General features: G+C 37.6%; 1 protein-coding gene across 1 annotated transcript in view; it reads left to right on the top strand.

The window, feature by feature from the left end:
- The window catches only part of ABCA4 (ATP binding cassette subfamily A member 4), a 67,807-nt gene that overhangs the window by 27,644 nt on the left and 17,256 nt on the right, over positions 1 to 22,907 (top strand). Inside the window, exons 16-32 of the mRNA XM_048944940.1 lie at positions 257 to 478; positions 1,964 to 2,168; positions 4,757 to 4,855; positions 8,801 to 9,025; positions 11,446 to 11,623; positions 12,803 to 12,934; positions 13,657 to 13,796; positions 14,733 to 14,870; positions 15,114 to 15,301; positions 16,055 to 16,145; positions 16,743 to 16,948; positions 17,354 to 17,402; positions 17,906 to 18,144; positions 18,510 to 18,634; positions 19,246 to 19,344; positions 20,369 to 20,558; positions 22,583 to 22,677. Coding sequence (XP_048800897.1) covers positions 257 to 478; positions 1,964 to 2,168; positions 4,757 to 4,855; positions 8,801 to 9,025; positions 11,446 to 11,623; positions 12,803 to 12,934; positions 13,657 to 13,796; positions 14,733 to 14,870; positions 15,114 to 15,301; positions 16,055 to 16,145; positions 16,743 to 16,948; positions 17,354 to 17,402; positions 17,906 to 18,144; positions 18,510 to 18,634; positions 19,246 to 19,344; positions 20,369 to 20,558; positions 22,583 to 22,677 — 2,621 coding nt within the window. The remainder of the gene's footprint in view (positions 1 to 256; positions 479 to 1,963; positions 2,169 to 4,756; positions 4,856 to 8,800; positions 9,026 to 11,445; positions 11,624 to 12,802; positions 12,935 to 13,656; positions 13,797 to 14,732; positions 14,871 to 15,113; positions 15,302 to 16,054; positions 16,146 to 16,742; positions 16,949 to 17,353; positions 17,403 to 17,905; positions 18,145 to 18,509; positions 18,635 to 19,245; positions 19,345 to 20,368; positions 20,559 to 22,582; positions 22,678 to 22,907) is intronic.

Below are 22,907 nucleotides of genomic sequence, written 5' to 3'. Positions count from 1 at the left end.
TACTTTACAGTCTGTAGCATTGAACTGAAGTCACAATCCAAAAGCAAGAATAAATTTAGATGAAGGATTTTTGTTATTTTAACGACCACAAGAGTTGAAACATTACTGGCAGGAAGAATTAAAAAAAAAAAAGTGGGTGAGAAAGAATGGCTTTTATTGCTCATTACAGGTTATGTCTCATTAGCAATTCTGACATTTTCTAGTAGTTCAGAACATGAGTAGCACTCTTAAATTAATCTTTTCCTTTTGCTTACAGCACGGCCAAGTCCTGAATTATAGCAATCCGCTTCTCTTCTTCCTATTTCTACTGACATTCAATACAGCCACCATAATGCAATGTTTCTTGTTGAGCACATTTTTCTCCAAAGCAAATCTGGCAGCTGCCTGCAGTGGTGTCCTGTATTTCACCTTGTACCTGCCTCACATTGTCTGCTTTGTCTGGCAAGATCGCATGACTGTTAATCTGAAGATCCTAGCAGTAAGTCTTTCACTCATATAATATCTTTGGGTTCAAATTTTAACTGCCCTGCTCAGTATCTGTGTGTGAGTAACAAAGCACCGCACACCTCATCCTCTCAGCTTTTTCCAATCATGGGAACAGACACTTCTAGACCTCTCTCAAATAACTAAAGACTGGAAGAGAATAGGCTTTTTTAGCAGGCCTAGTGACCAAGAAATAGTTTTATGGCTTTTAGAAAATTCAATAAATATCATTTTACTGTCTGGATGTTAGGAAATCATCACAGTTAAAAAAGTTTTGAATAATTCCTGTAATTCAAAACAGTTTTCACTTCTGGTATATTTAATAAATAAAAAGGCACTTAATAGAAGGGGTTGTCTTTTTCATACCCTCTAATCTAGCCAAAGAGTAATATAAGGTTGAGAAGATTTCATGTTCACTTTCCTTCTTTACATGAACTTAGAAGTAGGATTTGAAAACAGAAATCAAAGCTTTGGCAAATATCTTGCTGTGAAGCTGGAAACTTTTTACTTTTCTGTGAAACAGAACTATGAGCATGCAGAATTATTTAGATTGATTTTCTTCACCACAATGAGTCAGACAGGAAGGGAACTAAATGCAGTCTTCCCATCTCTGTGGAGCATTTTAACAGCTTAGGTAAGAAATGTACTGTCCTCTACTCTTGCACTAAGAAATCTATAGATGGAATGTATACCAGTTTAAGTTCTACAAATAAAAGTAATACAACACAAAACATTTCTGTGAGTAAGTCAGGAACTGAGTTAGGTTTGCCCATGACAAGTTCTGATTTGAGAAGAAATTTTGAAATTCACACACAATCTGAGCATAAAGATAAATCTCTTCTCACCAAAAAGAGAAGGATGTCAGAACCAAGAACTGTTCCAGTTGAACTAATTTGCAACTGGAAGCAGTGAATGCTTTTTTCTGTTCCTGGTGTGTTTGGTTGTCTTATATTTGTTCTTAAAAGGCTGGCCGCTGAAGAACAGCTAATTATAAGGAATACAGCAGGGTTGTGTTTGTGAATGAATGTCTGAAAAATATTTTTTTTAGGACAAGTAAAATAATTGAGCAGTGAGTGGTAATTGAAAGCCAAACATTATTCTGAGCATCTGGTGTGCTTTGTCTTGTTCCTGACACTGGACTTATCTCGTACCCAGGGGGTTTATTTCTTCAGTACAAAATGCATATCTTAGATTTTCCGAGTGGAGACATTCACATAAAAATCTTTCAAAGATCCCATATCACTAAAGAAAGCTTGAATTTGATCTAGTAGGGCTAGTTACGGCTTAGAATTGCACCACTCATCATAATCAGGGGATTAGATACTCCAGTCTGATAATAAAGTGAAAACATTTTTTTTTCTTTCTATTTTTATGCAGTATTAAATTTTGAAGTCCAGTCCCTAAAAGTCTTCTCTTTTTATTTTTGTGTTTAATAAATGTCCCTCTGTCTGAATTAATAACGTTTTTTTCTTTATTGCAGAGTTTGCTTTCTCAAGTAGCTTTTGGTTTTGGTACAGAATACTTGTCACGCTACGAAGAGCAAGGTCTTGGCCTACAGTGGGGTAACATCAGAACCAGTCCCTTGGAAGGAGATGAATATAGTTTTTTATTTTCCATTAAAATGATGCTTTTTGATGCTTTTCTCTATGGAATACTTTCTTGGTACCTTGATCACGTTTTTCCAGGTATGCCAGTTTCTTACTAATATAAAATAGTGGCAGTTGTAAATTACACTAATCAGTTTCTGAGTATTTCTCTTTCAGAAACAGGATGGTTGATGCTCTAGACCATGAGTGTTACCCATTATGGCCCCACTCATTTATTAAGAGCTTTTTCTTTTTCTCTTTTTTTCTTTCTCCCATTTTGCTCCTGAAATGAATGTAAATGGAGGAAAGAAGAAAGATGGTGCAAGTCCTGGTTCTGTGTCAAAATTTAAATAGAAATTAAATTAACAAAAATACCTTCAAAGTCAATTTATGTGCATATTTCCCTTTTGAGACGTTTTAACCATTTCTAATGAGAATTTATCATCCTCACCCATACATTTTAAAAATACCAAAATAATGACACTAGTTCATAAATATACCATGGCCACATTAGGCCAGTCCTTTCTTAGAGGAGGGTACTATTTCCTGACAGGTACTGGTTCCTAGACAGCTGTGAAAGTTTCTTTGTGGATTTTTTTCTTAATGGGCATCCTGGTTCTAGTTGCAAAATCATAAAAGGATTTTCTTGGTTATCAACTACAAAGTTTAAGGAGTTTCTCTATGAGAAAATTGTTTATCCTTGTAGCTCAAGTGGTTGTCCTCCCTCTTATTGAATACTATTACACAGCAATAAATGCAGACTCTTATGCTATGCAAGAGAGCAAGCTTTGTTTTCATTAATTTTTGCTCTGCATGTGAACTGCTATTCCAGAATGTGTTTCTTGGCACATGACTATCTCCAGGATGCTCTTTTCTTTGATTGTGTGGCTACTCAGGCTTTGAGGCCTTGCAGATTTTCTAGCTATGAAGAAAAATAATTGATTGCTACAGTAAGACAGTGCTTGTCTGAGCACATCACTTAGAATAATTAATCCCAATCAGAAAACATATGGATTTTTTAAAACTGTGTCTGGGAATATTTTGCTTCAGATTAAAATATGGCCTGAATCTTGCTATTTTTGTGTCTCTTCCTAAGTGAGCTATGCTATATCAAATTAATACCTTTTTGAATTTTAACGAACATATCCTCCCAGAGAAGTTTAATGCAATTTATTATTGATCTTTTGATTTTCAAGGCTGATATGGAGTAACTTTCCTAAAAGTCCTTTTTTTGGACAAGCCTGTGTTGCAAATCTGGTGGTTTTTTCAAGTATGCATAATGCACTATTTCCATGAACACAGCAAAACTTAAACAGGAGAAAGTTTCTTCACTTGCTTTTCCAAGTATATCTTTTTCTGTTATCACATTACACAAAGTAGTATTCCTCTGCATTTCTATCTGGTAGCTTCAGTTCCTCCCAGTATTTGTTTTGCGATCTCCTCATCTTTCTTCTCCTGTGTCTGATGTTTTGCTTAGCATTTCTCTCTTATACAAACGTAGCCCTTCCAAATCCATGCTGTAGTGTACTATATGAATTCCCTGGATAATCCTATGAATCATATGGATCAGCTCCTGCTCAAGTTTTTTTTTTTCTGCAGATGACCACCTGTTGACAAGCTACTCCTTTGGCTACTTAAGCATTCTGCTCCATAATGGAGCTTACTTGGCTTTTTGCATTCATCCTGAATGAGAAGCAGTTGTTTTTGCCACCAGCTTCAAAAGGATATAATTACAGTCTGTAACAAGTGCAAGGCAAACTATTTATGAATGCAGATGGGGTATTTGTGCGTATTAATGGCAGTACAGTTGGTTGCCTGACAAGAAGGCTGTTTTTGCCAGAAAAAAAAAATACAGACGCTTTCACAAAGAGTTTTTCTGTGCAGACCAACTATCAGTGAGCATCAAAAATTCTGATTGCCTATTTTAAATAAATAAACACAAGATCGATAATGTGTAGGTTCACAAGCATGCCTGTTTTAAACGCAGCAGCTCAGATCCCTATATTCTATGAATTAGTGAGACCCAAGAACACCAGAGTTAACCCCACTGACTCTAGTCTGGTCCAACAAGTACTGATAATGTTACTGTACTTTGTTTTTTCAAGCTTTTGACCAAAAAAGTCTGTTTCTGTTTAAGAAAAGGTTTACTTAGTTGTCATTTTTTCCCAGAAGGCTATGTGCAAAAACAGTCTCTTTTCTCACTGCCAGTGTTGAATTCAGGCCCAATGTAATAAACATAAGTGTGGTGAGATTTTTTGCTCTTGTCAGCTCTCGAGTGTTGAGGGGAAATTAAAAGAAAATGATTGAGTGAGGCTGGGATCACATCTAAAGTAGTCAGGATGTGCCTTGGCAACTACTGCCTGGTTGGCGAGATTTCAAATTGTCCTCAGGTAGAGAATAGCTTCTGTAACTAAACCACATTTTATTTAATAAAACATAGGGCTAATCAGATCACACATTTTCTGAATTCTTTACTCATGTTTGGGAAAAAAAAAAAAAAAAAAAGCAAATAAAATCTGTTCTACCAGGTAGTTAGTGTGCAGTTTGGCCTTCTGATATCTTAACACTATGACTGCTGATGCAACTGCAGGTGTTTGTAATTATAATTCAGATTTTGTCTAGATTTATTTGTGCTCACCAAAGAATGTGTTTACAAAGCACACATCACCTTCTTATTTTTCTTGCAGGGGACTATGGCCTACCACAGCCTTGGTATTTCCCTTTGCAGGAGTCTTACTGGCTTGGTTCTAGAAACCCAAAAGCTGAAAAAACAGCAACAGCTGATGGTGAGTTCTTTTAAAACTCTGGTATTTAGAAATAACTTGGAAACCACTAATCTAGAGGTGCTTATGCAACCACATTTCCAATACACAAATTGCTGCAAAGATTAGGGACAGCCATGTAATGGGAATCTCAGCAGGTGCCTTTGAACTTCTGGTGGTCTGCTATTATTAGAGTTGAGAGAGGTGAGTCAGTGTTCCATCTGAGAGCCAGTAAAGCATGGTTTAACAAGCATCATCAACCTTCCACTCTAACTAAAACCTTTTGAGACATTTGAGGAGTTCTTGTTGCACAACATGGCATTTATTAAATTAGTCAGAATGAAACAGTGATGATCTTATTTACACTGAGACTCTCACATCTATCTAAACATGATTATTTCCTAATTTAAACTAATATAACTTGGTTTCCTTTTGATTTGTAAGCAAGGTCAAAATTTGTCACCCTTTGACCAATTTGAGTAAGTCCTGAAGTCCTGCTTTTGCACTTGTTTTCTGTGCATTGATACTGATAGTACCAATAGGTAATAGGTATAGGTAATAGGTAAATAGGTAATAAATAGGTAATACTGTGTGGATGATTGTATTTAAATAGGAACTAATGTGTAAAGATGATTAATGTCTGGAAAAGAGGATTGCTGAAGGTGATATTTTGAAACCTGTCTTAAACTGACAAGTAACAATAAAATTAATGAAAATGTCAGATGAAGAAATAATTCCTTCAGTCTTTTTATTGCTATCTTTATCCTTCATCAATTCAAACTACTGGCAAGACAGTCTCATTTCAGGTGAACGTTTTTAGACCAGAAGGGAATTAATCCTATCTGTAAATATGCTGATAATACATCCAGAGCTCACATGTTCTGTCAGAAAATGGAAGGCTATAACATTGTTATCTTTGAAGAGGCTTTGTCTTACTGCATATTTTGAGACGATGAGCAAGTTTTCCCTTAGACTTGCTGTGAGTCTATTCAGGATGATAGAGGCTTGTCTAGATCATTATAGAGTCTGTTGACTGTTTGTGCTTTGCAGCTGCTGCCCGCCAGTTTAGAATATGTGTAGGAAGGAGGAGGAAAGAACTGAAGGAAGACTTGGAACATGTCATGTTCATAGATGAGTGACAAAATTTTCAAGGTACAGACGTCAGGCACTACATCTCATTGTCTTTTTGACAATGAGAATTTGGGCATATCCTGCACAAGAGCTCCTTCGAGTTTCTAAAATTTGGACCATAGCTTCTTGCAGGGTTTTACCATTTTTGTAGTTACTTGGCTTAACCTAAATTTAGTAAAAAACAATTTTTCTGTGTAACTTAATGACTCATATGTTCTGTATGTTGTTAATGTATTTCCAGTACAAGAGAGACGCATGATTTTTTAGGTTTAAAAATACCAAAAGATTCAGTTGCTCAGGTAAGCTAGTGGCCTCCACTTTATTGCCAGTTTTTAATATTATTTTTCATATTGCTTCAAAAAACATTTTGCCGAAGTAAAGCCTAGAGTTTATTTTATGAAGTTACAAAAAATAGCTGAGCTGACCTGACAGTTCACTGTTGAAAAAAAAAAGGCACAGTTTAATAATCTCTTCTGCAGATCTCATCCTTGTTCTGTTGATGCTGTCCTCAGTACCTAGTAATGTTATAAGGTAGATCCTTCTTGAAAGGCAAGTACATGAAAGACAAAGTGATAGTAAATAAAGAACACGGATTAACCAAGAGCAAATCATGCCTAACCAATCTGATTTTCTTCTGTGTTGAAAGCACTGAATTACTGATGAAAACAAAACATCAGATGTCATCAAACCTTTAGCAATGCCTTTAGTGTGAATTCTTGTAGCATTCTGACAGACGGATTAGTTAGATATAGGCTGCTTGAGTGAATAATAAAGTGAATAGAAAATATATTGGACTTGTTGGGCCCAAAGGAGTGTGAACAGCAGTACAAAGCCTAGCTGAGAACCAGTTAGTGGCATCCTCATGGACTAATATTGAGGTCAGTACTGTTCAGTGGCTTCAAATTTGAGTGATGGGAGAAAGTTTGTGGAAGATACCAAGTTCCAAGTTGGAGGAACCAGTGGAGCACAGGGCAGCTATTACAGAGGGACCAAAAGAGAGGCTGTAGAAATGTCTTCACAGAAGCCTTGCAGAGTTCAACAAAGTAAATGCATAAATGGGGATAGAATAACCCCATACAACAGTACAGATTGTTCACAACCAGGCTGGCAGATAGCTTTGTACGCAAGTTCTAATGGACAACATGTTGAACATGAGCCATCAAGTTTTGTGTCTCTGTAGTGAAGAAGACCAACTTCATTAGCAATAGTGTAGTCAGTAGTTCAGTGGAAATAATCATTGCAATCTAGTCAAAGTTCGTGAGACTGTACTTCGAATACTGAGTTGTCTATTTGGGCATCCCTAGTGAAAGGGAGACATTTAGTTAATGCAGAGCATTAGCAAGGAAAGAGCCACCAAGTTAATTAGAACCTGCAGCATATTACCAAATGAGGAGGTGCTGAGAGATCTGGATCTGCTCAGCCTTAAGAGAGAAGGCTAAGAGAGAGACAGACTTCTCAGAAGTGCCCAGCAGAAGGTTGAAAGGCAATGGATGTAAGGTGGAAAACAGGAATTCTGATTCAATATAAGAAAAAAAGTCTTTACTGTGAAGGTACTGTCAAACAGTGGAACAGGTTGCCCAAAGAGGCTGTAAAATCTCCATTCTTCAAGATAGCTAGCCTGCTCTAAATTGGCCAGTTTCTTATGCCCTTGGAAGCCCTTTCTGATATAAATTATTCCATGAATATCTGATCTAGCATTAGGGCGTGCAGATACTTATAACTGAAAACTGTTCTGTCCTCCAAATAACATTGCCTTGAGTTTTCTCAAGCATGGAACATTGGAAAGGCCAACTCCTGTATAGGAAGTTAATGATTCTTACTTACTTCTCTGAAGAATTAAGATTCTTCTGTTCTTCAGCTTACATGAACAGATGTTAAACTTCTTTCAACACTTACATTTTCTTTCAAGGATAATACTGGGCATTTTCTTTGTTTTTCATAACTGGTAAATACATTGGAAAGAAAATAGGATAAGAAAATTTCAGATAATGAAGATGCAAGGCTGAAAATTAAACTGGTATATCATTTGGGTAATTTTAAAGTCTTCTACAGAAGTTTTGTTTCACTGATTTTTCCATTTTTGGTGACCAGGTAAATTTGTTTATGTATCCATTTAATAATTTAGTGTGGCTTTGTATACTATAATTCCTCAAAGCAGAAAGTTATGGTGAAGTTCCGTAATAAAATTTAGTCTCAGACCATCTGACAGTGCTAGTTGCATTCCAAGGTACCAGCTTGAATCTGTTTTGTAACAGTTGCTTCTGGAGGTCCTTCTTATATCACATTTTTTCATGATTCAGGCCTGTCCCTGTCAGTGATTTTGTGTGACTGTCCACTTTGTGGATGCATGATGTTAGACCAAGTTGGGAAGCCAGAAATTCTTGTACAAAAAACAACACCAACTCACTCACTCTGGCCTGCAGCTAGTCTCTTAATCTAGGTAGTAGTTTGTTTTTTGTTTAACCTTTTAATTTGTTTGTTTGTTTTTCTCTGAGTCTCTATAAACCTGGTAAATATTTGTATAGTTTTTCTCTTATTCTCTGGTGAATAATTTAGTCTGGAGCTGCATGGACAAAGTATAAACATATAAAATGTTCTACTCTTGAATCCATAATTGCAGAATTGTCAGTTTTCTTCCTTAAATGTCTTTTCCGAACACTGAAGCAGACTTTAAGCTAGATGGTTGCAAGTACTGTGTTGATAGTTTCAGTAATGCATTGTGATGCTTTATGCTCCTGCAGAGCTCAAGTTTGAGGACTGCCTTCTTTTCCTCAAAGTACCTCTGAAGAGGAAAATAAGTTTTAGTTGATTAAATGTTGAATATTTTTATTTATGTAGAAAAAGCTTCAGAGTCAGAAGGTTGTGTGGATCAAAAGGCCGTGGATGGGGAAAGAAATGAAAGCAGAACAAACAAATGTGAAGAACCTGAAAAGCCAGAAGAAAAGAATGGCAACCAGGGGAAGAAGGATGGTAAAAACAAACAATGTAAACACAAACGAGAAAAAGAACTCGGCGAGCAGGGGAAGCCTAAGACAGATGTCCAGGACAAAGATGAAATGAATAGTAAGGAGAGAGAGCAATCTGAGTACTTCTCAGACACCGTACTCATTGTACTTAATGACAAAGTAGACATGGGAATGATTGGAGTCATTGCAGAGTATGCAGCTACCAGAGCTAAGCTTAAAAGAGGCACTAACTCTCCCAGCTGCTTTCTCACTGACTCCTCTACATTTGAGGTCCCTCAGAATACTTTAGTTGCCACACATAGAAGAGTTTTCTTTCAAGAAATCTCTGTAATTTGTTTTTTTACAATGGAAATACAGGCTGTCTCTATAACAAGTTAGCGTTCTTGCTAAGGGAAGCCTTCAAGAGGCATAAACTTACCTCCTAGAATTAAAAAGAACTATACCTTCAGTATAAATACTTGTGCTGAGAGGAAGACAGGAAGGAACAATATTCTTTCCCCCCCACCTTTTTTTTGCCTATCTTTGGTGTGTCTTGCATCTGAGGGTAAAGGCTGGTTTCAAAGGGATTTATCTGAAGTGCTGTGTATCTGTCTTTAGCCTTTTCTGATGCTGACATAAGCCATCACCTAAGAATTACTGAATGACCTGTCTTGTTTTCAAGTGCCAGTGTTTTCTTTTGTGGAGAGCCAGAGTTTTCTGCATGTGATGCTCAGAGGAATGCATATGGATTCTGTAGCAAAAGTAACCACTACAGACAGCTCTCTCTTGAGAAGATGGAGATAAAAGTAGGGTCGTCACAGCTCCTCACGTAGGCACTGAGAACATGCATTCAGGGTGAATAGAAACAGGACAGGACTTCAAAAGAAAAAAGACAGGCAGAGGGCAAAGGTTACCCAGTCGATCTTCTCCTAGTACTGCCTTATCTTTGTGGTGTGTATTCATCAGCTCTCTGGTTCCAGCTGCTACATGGCCACAAAGGAAGGGCTTTGCCTATCGCTGTAGGCACAAAGAAGCCTTCCTTCCCTTTCAGCCAGTTATACAGGAACTGAAAGAGATGGATGGAGATGCCAAGAGTGGACCTACTACAGTAGTCCAAGGATACTTTTCAAAATGGCTTCAGGATAGCACTGGTGCTTCATATAATAGTAATGGAGTGGGAAATACTTACTTGACTCAGGTGCAAATCAGTACAAGTAGAAGTAGCAGAAGAAGAGCACAGCAGACAGTATAAATGTGTTCTAACTGCTTGATGTACTTCGAGCATATCGCAAAGCCTCCATCTGCATCCCCTACAAACTCTGCTGCCTAGTAGCAGACCTAGATTGTCAAAAAAATTTTGAGGACATAGAATCAGAGCAATGTTCCCTTTTGCTCACTACCTTTTGAGTGATGCAAAACAATTACTGGTCATCTGTGTTTGCCTCAGAACTTGTCAATTACTCTTCCAGGCCCACTGGGTTAAAAGTCTAGATTCCTTCAAAAAGCAGAAGAAAAAGTATTTTATAAGCATAATTTTATTTCAAATAAAGCTACCCCATCTAGATGAATTATTTCATTTACTCCTTAGTACATACAGCTCTCTAGTGTATGATATGTCTGGGACTTTTCCCAAGCATTGTGTGTAATAACAGAGTCTTAAAAGCCACTAATGGATGTGGGGCTGGTTTCACCCAGATGGTATTGGCTGCTTTCCACACAGGCCTGCTGGATACTGAATGATTTAAGTAAGCTGCAATTGCAAAACAAACCTTCCTGCAAAGCCTTAAGTATTCTGTGTAAACAAAAGTGGACGGGAGGGTAGGGGGAGGGATGTCTTTATTTAAATTTCTCAGCTCCCATAATTCATATTGCCCAGGGGCTAATTCACTTCAAAAGAAATTTGTTTTGTCTAGAAGTCGATCCAATAAAAAATCTGATGATTCTATTTATAAGAATACATTTTTAATCCTGAGAGATAGCCATTCCATGTTCCAGCTCATGTTAGGTACTGCCTAAGTTTAGCTGACCTCGGCAAGGGGGTAAATTTCACCTACCAGGATTAAAGGCAAATCTTGTTTTTTAAAAGCATCATGGTAAAAGAATGCACAGCTGGGCAGATGATTTGAATGGCAGATTTCAGCCCGGCTGGAGAGGCAACATGCTGCTTGTTTAGTGTAATCTCTTGGCCTATCTAAGTATCTGTAGACAACTGTATTAAATAATCTGCTACACAGTATAAACAGAAAACTTGTTCAGCTCCACCTGATCCAGTGAGTTTACCTCTCCACAGACCATTGTACTTCTGGGCTCCTTTTCTTCTGCCGCTCATACCTGGGTGAATCTAAGTAAATTGAGCTGCAGTTAAGAATTTTTTTCAGTTAGATGCAGGTCTGACTGGAGAATCTGGCCCTGGCACGTGATGCCATATTTTACTGGGTATGTACTGTTGCCTCTGCACTTACTGGTGTGTCATCATCAAAGCAAGGATCAACACATTATTGTATTCTTTTCTCATTCTTGATTTTTTTTCTTTTCAAGTAAATACCTTCTGTGAACCTGAACCAACAGGATTGATTCCAGGAGTATGCATTCAGAACCTGGTGAAGATTTTTGCAAACAAGCCTAAGCCAGCAGTAGATAGGATGAATATTACTTTTTATGAAGGCCAGATCACAGCCTTTCTTGGTCACAATGGAGCAGGAAAGACAACCACCATGTAAGTCTACATTTCAAAGCAGCAAATCCCTTGCAGTACTTTGAATCCTGAGGCGCAGCCTTCCCTTTTCACTCTTCCCTTGTCTCACCACCCCTGCAGTAGACTGACACACAGCATCAAGTTTTTCCCAGAAAGGAAAATGCTGCTCCTAGACAAAGAGGAGGTATTTCGGACTAGCCAAAGCACTGAGGGGAAGGCGAGTGAGTGAGCGACAAAAGCTAGTGAAATTATAGAAAGTAAGAAGCAGTTATTTCCCCCAACATTCATTTTGCATGTCCAAACTCCCAGTAGGTGAAAATGGAGGAAGATCTTCTGACTGATAAAGCTGAGGAATTTGAAAGCTGCTACAGTTTGCACATTTCTGGTTTTTCTGTCTGACTTTGTCAGTCATGTTTTTTTAAATGGTTTATAAATTCAGATCCTCTTTAGACAAAAATGTACATGCAAAATTACATCCAGATTAAAATATTCCTTTAGTTCTAGAACCCTGGAGTCCCAAGAAGCCAGTCTTCAGGACTCCTGCTTTTGGTAAAATAGGGTTCATTGGTGAACAAAACATTTAATCAGTCTGTGATGAGTTCACCAAACGTTGAAAGAATTGGAAGTGCTTCAGTACCATGCTCTCTAGTTTTTTAATTTAAAAAGACTTATTTCAAATGCACTGTAAATTGCCTTCAAAATGTTATAAATGTTTTGTAAAATTTTGTTATTCTCTTGATTAAAACAAAAATGTTTTTTGCATTGAAATTTTGGGAACCAAAAAAAATCCATTATACCATCCATTTGCAACCTAATCTTCTGCCCAGTCCGTCTCACAAAAAATAAGGGTGTAGGGTGTGTGCCAATCAGCATGGCTAGAGACCTTAAAATATAACTGCTGCTACTGGGCTTCATTTTAGACCCATTTGTGCACAGGAGTAGTGTAACATGCTTAGTAAATTACTCTGAAACAGAACCATACAGTCTGGTTTATCAGAAGTTTAACACATTAGTAGATCCGGAACATTCTCATCACAGTAGGGCGAGGATATGTATATGTATGCTTTTCCATTGGAGTTTTCTTCTAAGCCCATAATAAGAAGTCATCACGCTCCATCTAGTGGAATCATGCAAGATGTCTTCCTTATCTGGACAGAAGGATGCGTGAGTGGGCATTTCTTTTTTTTTCTTTTCTCCCAGGTCGATAGTGACAGGCCTCTTCCCACCTACTTCTGGAACTGTGCTGATTGGTGGCCTGGATATTCAAACTCACATGGATTCCATTCGACACAGACTAGGCATGTGCCCTCAGTACAACATCCTGTTTAATCAGTACGTATCATTTCATTCTAGTTTTCAGAGTTAAGGTGTATGAGTGGCTTATCACCACAGCCTGTATGGTTTCTCTTGCTGTGCTGATAGTAGATGTATCTCAGAGGTACTAACTCTTAACACACCTGTGAGATAGCTATTGTTGGTCCGCAGTAGAATTCTATTGCGTCATTTAGCTGGGAACAAAGAAGGCTGCAAAGATGACTGTTCTTCGTATTGTTTTATGCTGTAGTGTGGATTGGCAGGAGTTCAGCTTGGTGATTCATGCACTATACTTCAGGACACTTTTTTTTTTCCCTGAAGGACAAAGGTCTGGACCAAGAGGGTAGCAGCAGGATATTTTTATGCCCATTTTGCACTACCACTCAACAGTTGGCTATCTGATGATTTGCAGCCTCACTGCCATCAGTTTCTGGTCATCCCAGCAGCAGCCTTTCTTCCTCAATACTGCTGTCCATGTTAGCTTACATTTTACTATGGGATATGGGTAGCTTGATGCCTGCTATGCCTGTTCCTCTGGTAGCAGTTTCTATTTTGAAAAGACAGAGGAAGGTCCTATCACACTTAAGTGTTGATACTAAACAATATCTGTGATTCAGATATGGGGCAAAGCAGCCTCTCCTTCTTCAGCAAAATCTATCTATAGCTATTTTTTTGTTGTTTGGAAAAAAATCTGCTGATTTGTTTAAAGTGCCTTGGTGCTTTTCTGTCTGATTTCACAGCCTTACTGTAGCAGAGCACATCTTGTTTTACTCCCAACTGAAAGGAAGATCCAGGGATGAAGCTGAGCAAGAATTGGTAACGATGCTAGAAGACATGGGCCTCACTCATAAAAGGAATGAAGAGGCTCAGAATTTGTCAGGTGCCCACCAGATTTTTTTGAAGTTTCTTTTTCTGCTGTTTTTTTCTTGCTATTAAGTGATGAACTCAAGTATTGAATTCCATATTTAAGGCTGCATTTTGCAACATCACTGTGCACTATGGTGGTCTTCACTTTCAAAGAAATTGCTTAATGGAAATACACAAATAGTAAAGCTGACACTACCTTTCCTTAAAGTTTCTGCTTCTAAATATATGATATTCAGATATATTTTAAATTATTCTATTTAAACAAATATATCAAAAATATATCTATCAGTGTAAGAAAAAAAAATACAAATACAAAATATAAACAGCAAAATCAATGTCTATTATTTCAAGGCAAATTAAATATTATGCCACCATAGAATCACCAAGGTTGGAAAAGACCTCCAAGATCATCTAGTCCAACCATCCACCTACCACCACTATTTTCCCACTAAACCATGTCCCTTAATGTCCCATCTAAACGTTTCTTGAACGCAGGTAATTGGTCCCCTGATCCCCTGCTTGGGTCAGTACAAATAACGCAGAATACTCCTTTAATTCTAGAAATAAAAGTGCAAGTAGTGTATCTGAATATACTTAATTCCAGATTCAAAAGCTGAATTGAATAAACAGCCAGGAACTCTTATACTACTTTGTCCAGTTTGCCACTTTAAAAGTTGGCCAGTTTCACATGAAAAATCTCAGATCTTCATCCTTTTGCTTTAGATCTGAATTAGAAAGTGTCATGCTGAAGTGATAAATTCTATTTAAAAAGCTGCTTTGTACTTCACAATAAAAATGTAACTGTTGATTCAGCTTTGTAGAAGCATTTCTTTTTCAAGATGGATTTTATTTGTACCAATTTGTCCCAACTCTGAGAAGCTCTGGAAGTTACATCCCTACCTCCTGCATAGTTCATTTCAGATTCCTGAATGTCTCTGTCCTCTTGTAGGTGGAATGCAAAGGAAACTGTCTGTTGCCATTGCTTTTGTTGGTGAAGCAAAAGTGGTGGTCTTGGATGAGCCCACTTCTGGAGTTGATCCATATTCTAGGCGATCTATCTGGGATCTTCTGCTGAAGTACCGTTCAGGTAAGAGGTTTGAGTGAGTGAACTGAGTTTTTAAGAACCTGTTACAGACACTGTACAGATATAGTGCCTGCTTTTTAAAACATCTGTTAGTGCAGGGCATACATGCTAATAGGGTTTTTTGAGCAGACAACTATGGTTGTTGTGAATTGTGAGTACAAGCTGGGTACAGAAAAAAAACCCTGCATTAATTGCCAAAAATTATGCGCCATTTTGAGTTCCTGAGAGAGTCCTTGTTCCTTTAAGGCAGAACCATCATCCTCTCAACCCATCACATGGATGAGGCAGACATCCTTGGAGACAGGGTGGCCATCATATCCCAAGGGAAACTGTTCTGCTCAGGCTCTCCTGTATTCCTCAAGAACTGCTTTGGATCTGGCTTCTACCTCACCCTTGTTCGCAAGGTGAAGAACACCAGAACTGGAAGGAATGTAGTAAGTATGCTCTTTCCTCCTTGCACCTGTAATCTGAAACGTTCGTGTTCATGCCCTGCACCAAAATAGAAAGAAATCAAGTGCTACTTCAGACTGTAAAACTGAGTTCAGAATAAAGGAGGCAATGACAAAGTTTGGTAACACCTCATGAAATTATATGTCTGCATGAAAATATCTTTAATAATATTATCTGATTTTATGAATGTAAATTCAGCAGGGCAAGCTCAGTGGACATGAAGCCTTCAGTGGTCTATAGTTTACTTTCTTCAGTTATGCATACTAGAGCATTAGCCTGTCAAGTTGCCTCTGTGCATATGCTGGTCTTTCTGCCTGAAGTATACTGATTGTAAACATAGTGTTCTGTTGAAAGTAGCTCAAATACCAGGCAAGTAGAAATTAAATTCTACTTATAGAATGTACTCATAGTTAATCAGACTGAGAATTGAGAAGTATGAATCTGGATTATTTCTGCTGCTGGTAGCACTTTTAGTCTTAATACCAATATGATCTTTATACTTACGGCCACTGTTCTTTGCATTTCCTCAGACATTTGCATGTTATTTAAAACTGATGGACACAACTTGTGCAGTAGGATTTATGTTTTCTGTGTTGCTGAATTCAGTTCTCAAATGACTTTCAGTGCGGTGTTCCAGATGACATACTTTTCACTGATTCAAACTGGTGAACCCTTACATCTTATTTGCACGTATCTGAAGCACTTCCATTTTTCCTTCTGTTGCTTGTCCGTGCTAGTCACTTTGTAGCTGTGGATCTCAGTGCTCCTGCTCCTGTTCCGGCTGCGCACACAACAATGAAGAAAGAACTCAAGAACAGGAGCTAGGTGGTAAGATGTGGGATGGTTTAGCATTCTGGCTCCTGGTAATGTCTCCTGTTGTGCTGCAGTCTCACCCCCGCAGATCGTTGCTGCTGAGGTGCACTTGTCTAACATTTGTATTTAATTGTAAAAGTCAGTAAGGTTTTTTTATGCTTTTGCATACCATTGCCCCTTTTTGGGAGAGATTATATAGTGTCAGACACAGCTGCTGAACTGAAAGTTTGTGTGCTTTGAAAGTATAGACTGAATTTAAAACAACTCTGCACCAAATATGTTTTATTTGACAATGAAAACTGAAGCATGTCTAGAGCAAAGAAAAGTGGTTTTCTCAGACAAAGTCAGTTTCACCTTTTTATGTCAAAGAAATTAAGTAGATATTCCTGAAGGTCTTGTGTTTTACTACAGACCTGAAGTAGTTCCCAGTACATCATTCTCAAACCATAATTAGGAACATGGTCCAGTCAATCTACAGAATTAACTGAGGTACCTTAAAGCTACATCATAGAACGATTTGGGGTTTTTTGTATAGCGCAAGCAACGGTTTCTGAAATCGTGCTATGCATGATTATATATACATTCTTGGAACACTGTTTTGACTTTTCACAGGAGATTTGAATGAACTAGCAGAAGTAATTCATCATCATATCCCAGAAGCAAAATTAATTGAAAATATTGGTCAGGAACTTGTTTACCTTTTGCCCAATAAACACTTTAAGCAGCGATCTTATGCCAGTCTCTTCAGAGAACTGGAGGAAACACTGGATGACCTGGGACTTAGCAGTTTTGGAGTTTCAGATACACCACTTGAAGAGGTAACAGATTAAAACATTTGCTGATCTTACTGTGAGTTCCCCAAACGTTTTCTGACACTGTTCCTGTTCTTTAACAAGTAACCTTACTAATTCCTAAATATCCTTCAAAACCTGTCACGTGTGCTGTGGCACACTCAGAAAGTCATTAGAATAGGCATAAGGAAAGGATCCGGGCCTGACTGTACGTTAGCCTTGTGGAGCATAGCTCATTAGCCTGAAATCTCTTTCTTTGTATCTAAGTTGTTCAATTCTTTATTTTCTGATATATTTCATGAGAGATCTCTGATTGTGTAATAAGCAATACTGAAAAGGTACCAAGTTTTTTTTTATGGCACATACGGTATATTGTGTTTCAGAGATCAGGTTAATGTTCTGTTCCTAACCAGACATATCTGTCTGTGGCAGGTTTTCCTAAAGGTCACAGCAGAAGCTGACCCTGAAGTGCAAAAAGCAGGTATAAATCTATGTATCAGTATTTAATAAATTTTCTTGTGGTTGGTCTGTATTCTAAATACCAAGTATTAAGAAATTCTCACCAAAAAGCATTTGGTCAGAGAACACCTGTTTTTAGGTCTTGACATGATGTATGAGAAAGCAGATGAAGTTAGCAGAAATACTTTTATTTTTATTGGATGAAGTCCTTAGCTATGCAGGTAAAGATCCAGCCCCCAGATATCAATTGTTTTTGTAAGAAATGTTTTGGTGACCATTAGTCCATTAAAAACATACAGGATTAACTAGTTAATCCGGCTGAGTAAGAGTGTTAACCTGTATGATGATGCTGGGTACAGCTGCACTGCAACAACTGTAATTAAAGCAGTCTGCTGATGTGATATATACATTTGTTAAAATCTGGAGCTCAATGAAGTGTTTGTGTTTGCATATATGGAAGTAATCATCTTCTCTGTAACTTTTCATCTGGATAACTCCTATTATTAAGTGCATTTCTTAATGTAGGAGACATTCCAGAAAATGATTCAACTCCTGGCAAAATTTCTACTGAGAACAAAACAGCTGAACAGACTCCAGTGGAAACCAATGACACTTCTCAAATGCCAGGCATAGCAGGAGATCAAAATGAAGGCAAAGGGTCCCTGCAGTATAAAGGTTTTCAACTTGTGCATCAGCAGTTCAAAGCACTGTTCATCAAACGTTTCCACCATGCCTCCCGCAGCTACAAGGACTTCCTAACACAGGTATTGTCTCACTGTTGGTGTCCTTGACTATTTTCTCACAGTGTTCTTAACACTGCCTTTCCCAGCACAGAGGTGCTGTAAGTAGTCCATAGCTGTTCTGAATTATGGTTCCAGCTGTTCTGCCTCTCACCGTTTTTCTTTATGCCTGTAATCTGTAATCCTCACCAAGTACATGATTTAATCACTATCAACCCAGCATACAGTTCTTTGACAACCAGAGTCTTAACTGAAATTGTTGGAAATGAAATAGTTGGTGGAGGGTAGCTAAACCAAATCCTGCTGTCCTGTCTTCATTTATGTATGATTTGTATACTGTGTCACTCTACAGCATATGTCTGAGTGTGATGTTTTCATGTCCCCTGCAGATTGTCCTGCCTGCTAGTTTTGTGTTGCTGTCTTTAGTGCTTACGGTCATTGTTCCTCCATTTGGAGAATATCCTGCCTTAACCTTAGACCCTTGGATCTATGGACAACAGTTTACTTTCTTCAGGTATGAAGAATCAATGAATAAATACACTGTAAATCTGTCATGTGCACTCACTAGCATTTAGGATCACGAGGCTCTATCTTATTAAGCTATCCTCATTCTGTGTAGTACAAGAAAGGAGGAATTCCGCAGCAAATCTCAAATAGCGTGAAACTGGCGCAAGTGCGGAACAGCTGCTAGTATATCTAACCAGCAGGACTCAGTTATATGTGTTTTGTATTCTCCTTTTCCTACCTGAGTTCATGACTTCAGCACATAAGAAGTTAGGTATCCTAACAGGACATCCAGTACAGTAAGAATTTTGACTGTTCCTCATATGCTATTGAACTATTCCTTTATTCATTATCTTATATTACAAAGAACAAGATTCAAACTTATCTTTTGTCCTGTGGTAGGATTACTTATAATCAGTACGTGTTTGAGTACAGCTTTGAAAACAAGATGAAAGCAGAGAATCTTAGGTTTTATAATGCTGGTGCTTAGCTGTTTCAGCCTATGCTCCATGATGCTAGATGATTCTGAAATATTGCTGTCTTTCACCAATTGCTTATGTATATTCTAGTTCAACTATTTTAGCTATTTCCAATGGAGAAAGTCTCATCTTCTTCCCTTAGCAATGAGCGTCCTGGCAGTGAGCAGATGGTCTCCCTCACTAATGCTTTCTTAAATAAACCTGGATTTGGAAATCGCTGCTTGAAGAATCAGTCTTTTTTGTAAGTTACCAGCTAATATCTATTGAAATAGACGAGTAGGATATCACCAGTAGTGCTGGAGTAGTGGAAAAATAATTAGTTGGCTTGACATTTTGCTAGAGCCAACGCTTCAGATTTGTTCTAGGCAAGAATATCTGGTATTGGGTCAAAAATAACAAACAGCAAGAAAATATTTCCTCTGGGTTAAAAGTCAGTCACAGTGCTACATGTGAATAACTGGAAGCTCTTGTGGCCTTGTATTAGGAGCAACTTTGAAATGTGTGAGTAAGAGACTGGAATCAAGCCCAAATCTTCACAGCTTCCCTGGCATTTTCCACATGTAAGTGCCTTCAGATTCCTCTTGTTTCCAGTGATGTTTGGAAACAACACCTTCAGCAGTTGCTTGGATAGTGAAGTACTAATAGGGCAGTCTTCATGATTCAAAGTTTTTTTTCGCTCTGAATTGAGAATTGCATCAGTAGATCTCTTTATTTAACGTAATAACGTAAATTATTTAAATTTACATTAAGTTAAGGCCTATGTGCCCTGATTTGAAGTATCACTGTGACACTCTTCTTTGCCATTCATTTTCTCCTACCTTTCTCTCAGCCCTGATATCAGCAGCTTGATTTTTCTGGCTATTCTCTCTTCTTTTTGTACAGAACAAGCCAGGAGGAGACATTAAAAAAAAAAAAAAAAAAAAAAAAAAAAAGTGGAAGGGAGAGAGAAAAGATACTGCACGAGTAAGGAGAAAAGAGAAAGATATCTCCTTGCAAAGGTGTCTCCACACTGATTTTTCTGTGTACTGATTCGTCAGACAGTTTCTTTGTTTCTTCAGTTTTCCATCTGTAACCTGAAGGCATTAAATTTGGCAGAAGTTTGGAGGGAGATTGTACTTACATTTATCAAGGACTAGAAAGTGATGCTATTATTCATAAGTCACTAGACAAGATCTGAAGGCGTCTAGTGAAAACATTGTGATTTTTGTAGATTTTTCAGCTCTTAAAATTCATCTTTTAAAGTAAAAGACTCTTCCTCTATGCAGGAACTACCCATGCAACAATATGCCTACTGCCTGGAATATACCTGCTGTTCATCCTAACCTCAGCAGCCTCCTGCTGAGTCAGAAGTGGAGCTCTGATAATCCTTCACCTTCCTGCAAGTGCAGCACTCACAAGAAACTCACTATGCTGCCAGAATGCCCTCCAGGAGCTGGAGGCCTCCCACCACCTCAGGTAGTGTCCCTGTGCTATCAGTCCTTTTAGAAAAGTTTTGCAGTAAGTGGTAGAAAAGGGATTAGTGTTAAGTATCTTGCCATGGAAATATACATGGAAAGAACTGAGTATGGTTTTTAAGGGAGCAGGAACAGTTGGAGGTATGAGCTTGCACATAAAAATCATAGAAGATGTGATGACTATTTTCATTCAACTTGCAAGCATTTCATTCAGAAGAACATCACAAAAAAAATTAACAATCAATCAAATATTAAAAAAAAATAATCTTAATTCTTGCCCCAAAAGAACAATTCTATTTAAGTGATTCTGTTTCCTCAAGAGATGAAAAGAGGGAAGGGAGGGAGGGAGGAAGGAAAAATGTCATGATTTGGAAAACTGTGGAGTGGAGTCATCTCATTTAGCAGAAAAGGAAGAAAATGTATGCTAAGTCAATCCCATTTTTTTACATGTATTTTAATTGTTTTTCTAGAACGAAACTAGTAAGTAAGTGAAATGAATATTGTGTGCATGTACATGTAGTACTTTAGTAACCATTGATCCTATAGAGACGATAGCTGCATTCCTACCTGTTCCTATCAATGAATAAACTTAGTAACATCCTTTATAAAATGTACTTGAAGAGCATGTAAAATTGTTTGATGAACAAAGGAGAATTATAGTCAGTTGTTTGCATTTTCTACGTATTTTTCCAATAACTTAAAGAAAACAAAACTGCAACCACTCTCATAGCTCACTGTGCAAATTGTTCAGCTTTAATGTTCATGTTTGCCAGGCTTGCACACATTAGCAAAATGACTTACTAAAATAGAGCTTTTTGTACTAATGGCACCAGGATAATCAGTTTCTGAATCCAAGTCTTTGGTGTGTTGTATTAAAAGAATCAAAGTTTGTTTTTGTTTCACTATCGCTATTCACAAAATAATAAAGCAAAGTTTCAAATTCCTGTAGAATTCTTCTGTGTGGAGAGAGAGAGAGAGGAAAAAAAAAAAGAATAAAGTAGTTACATGATGATCTTATTAATAGCATCCAAAGGTATTTCATATTTCCAAGTAATCTTAAAGTTGAATTTTGCTAATTGCATATTGAATTCTCATATGTGAGAAGATAATTTAACATTTCTAATGCAAATAGGATACAAAATAGGTGGTGGTGGGGATCCTAGTCCTCGACAGGGCGTGTATTATTTTAATAACATATTATCCCAATCATTTTGCAAGATACGATCATTTTGTATAACGTGTCATTGAAGATACATTTCATATTTAGGTCTCTTCTAGGAAGCAATTGTATGTAAATAATTGTGAAGTAGGTCTAAACATGACTACCTCATTTGATGAAGGCACTATGAGTATGCTACCAATCTTCCTGTTAGCTATCTAGAGTCAGACAGATTTGTAATGCAAATTTCTGTGTAATCCAATACTGTCACTTTCTGGACAAAGATGTCAATAGAGAAGTTCCCACAGAAAGTGGGAATATCATTTTCAGATTGCATTGTTTGTGCTCTAAAATTGTTATAAGCATTTTCTGCTCTGGGAAGAAATCAATGTGCTTTGAAGTTAATGGATGATGTAATTGCAAAAAAAAAAAAATTCATTCAAAGTATGTAATGTGCTGGTGAAGCTGAGTAGATCTCTGACTTTCATATTCTTATTTCAACTTGCTACATTGTAGGAAACAATGAAGTACCTTATTTTCACTAGGCCCTCAATGTTTTTGATAAAGCTCCTTCTTTCACAGTGAAGAGAAAGCTTTGAGCAACCTTGGCCTTTGTTGCAAATAACTCAGGCCAAGTTTCAGAATGAATTGCGTCAGTTTTGTGTCAGGCATTGAAAATTTCTGTGATATTTTGATCTCTGTATGGACTTTTGGGCTAGAAAGTGTGTTGACCCACTCTGGTTTCAGTGATACTGTGAAACTGAACAATTCCCCTGTTATAAAGGCTTTTATGGTTTTACTGACAAACAACGGGTTTAGAGACTTCAAAGCTTCATGTGGCTGAATGGGTTTTCTCTTTTTTCTAGAGAGTGCAACACAGCACAGAAATACTTCAAGATCTGACTCACAGAAACATCTCGGATTTTCTGGTGAAAACATATCCCATTTTGATAAAAGGGAGGTAGGCATGAACTGCTCTGTTTCTCACGTGACATTTTATACCTGCCTGTGAACATAGCATCTGATTTGTTGCAGCATTGTGTAGACTTGAGCATCATGTCCGTATTCCTGACTTAAGAATAGGAGATATCTATTTTAGGGGAGTTAAACTGTTTTTATTTTAACAGTTTGTATAACCAATTGCTCCTTTATAGACAGAGCTAAGTTTCGATGTCAGTGGCATGCCATATT

This window comes from Lagopus muta, chromosome 5 (genome assembly GCF_023343835.1).
Source record: "Lagopus muta isolate bLagMut1 chromosome 5, bLagMut1 primary, whole genome shotgun sequence".
NCBI classification, from domain to species: domain Eukaryota; kingdom Metazoa; phylum Chordata; class Aves; order Galliformes; family Phasianidae; genus Lagopus; species Lagopus muta.
The sequence above is the reverse complement of the archived record's forward strand: the minus strand, read 5'-3'. Positions and strand labels throughout refer to the sequence as shown.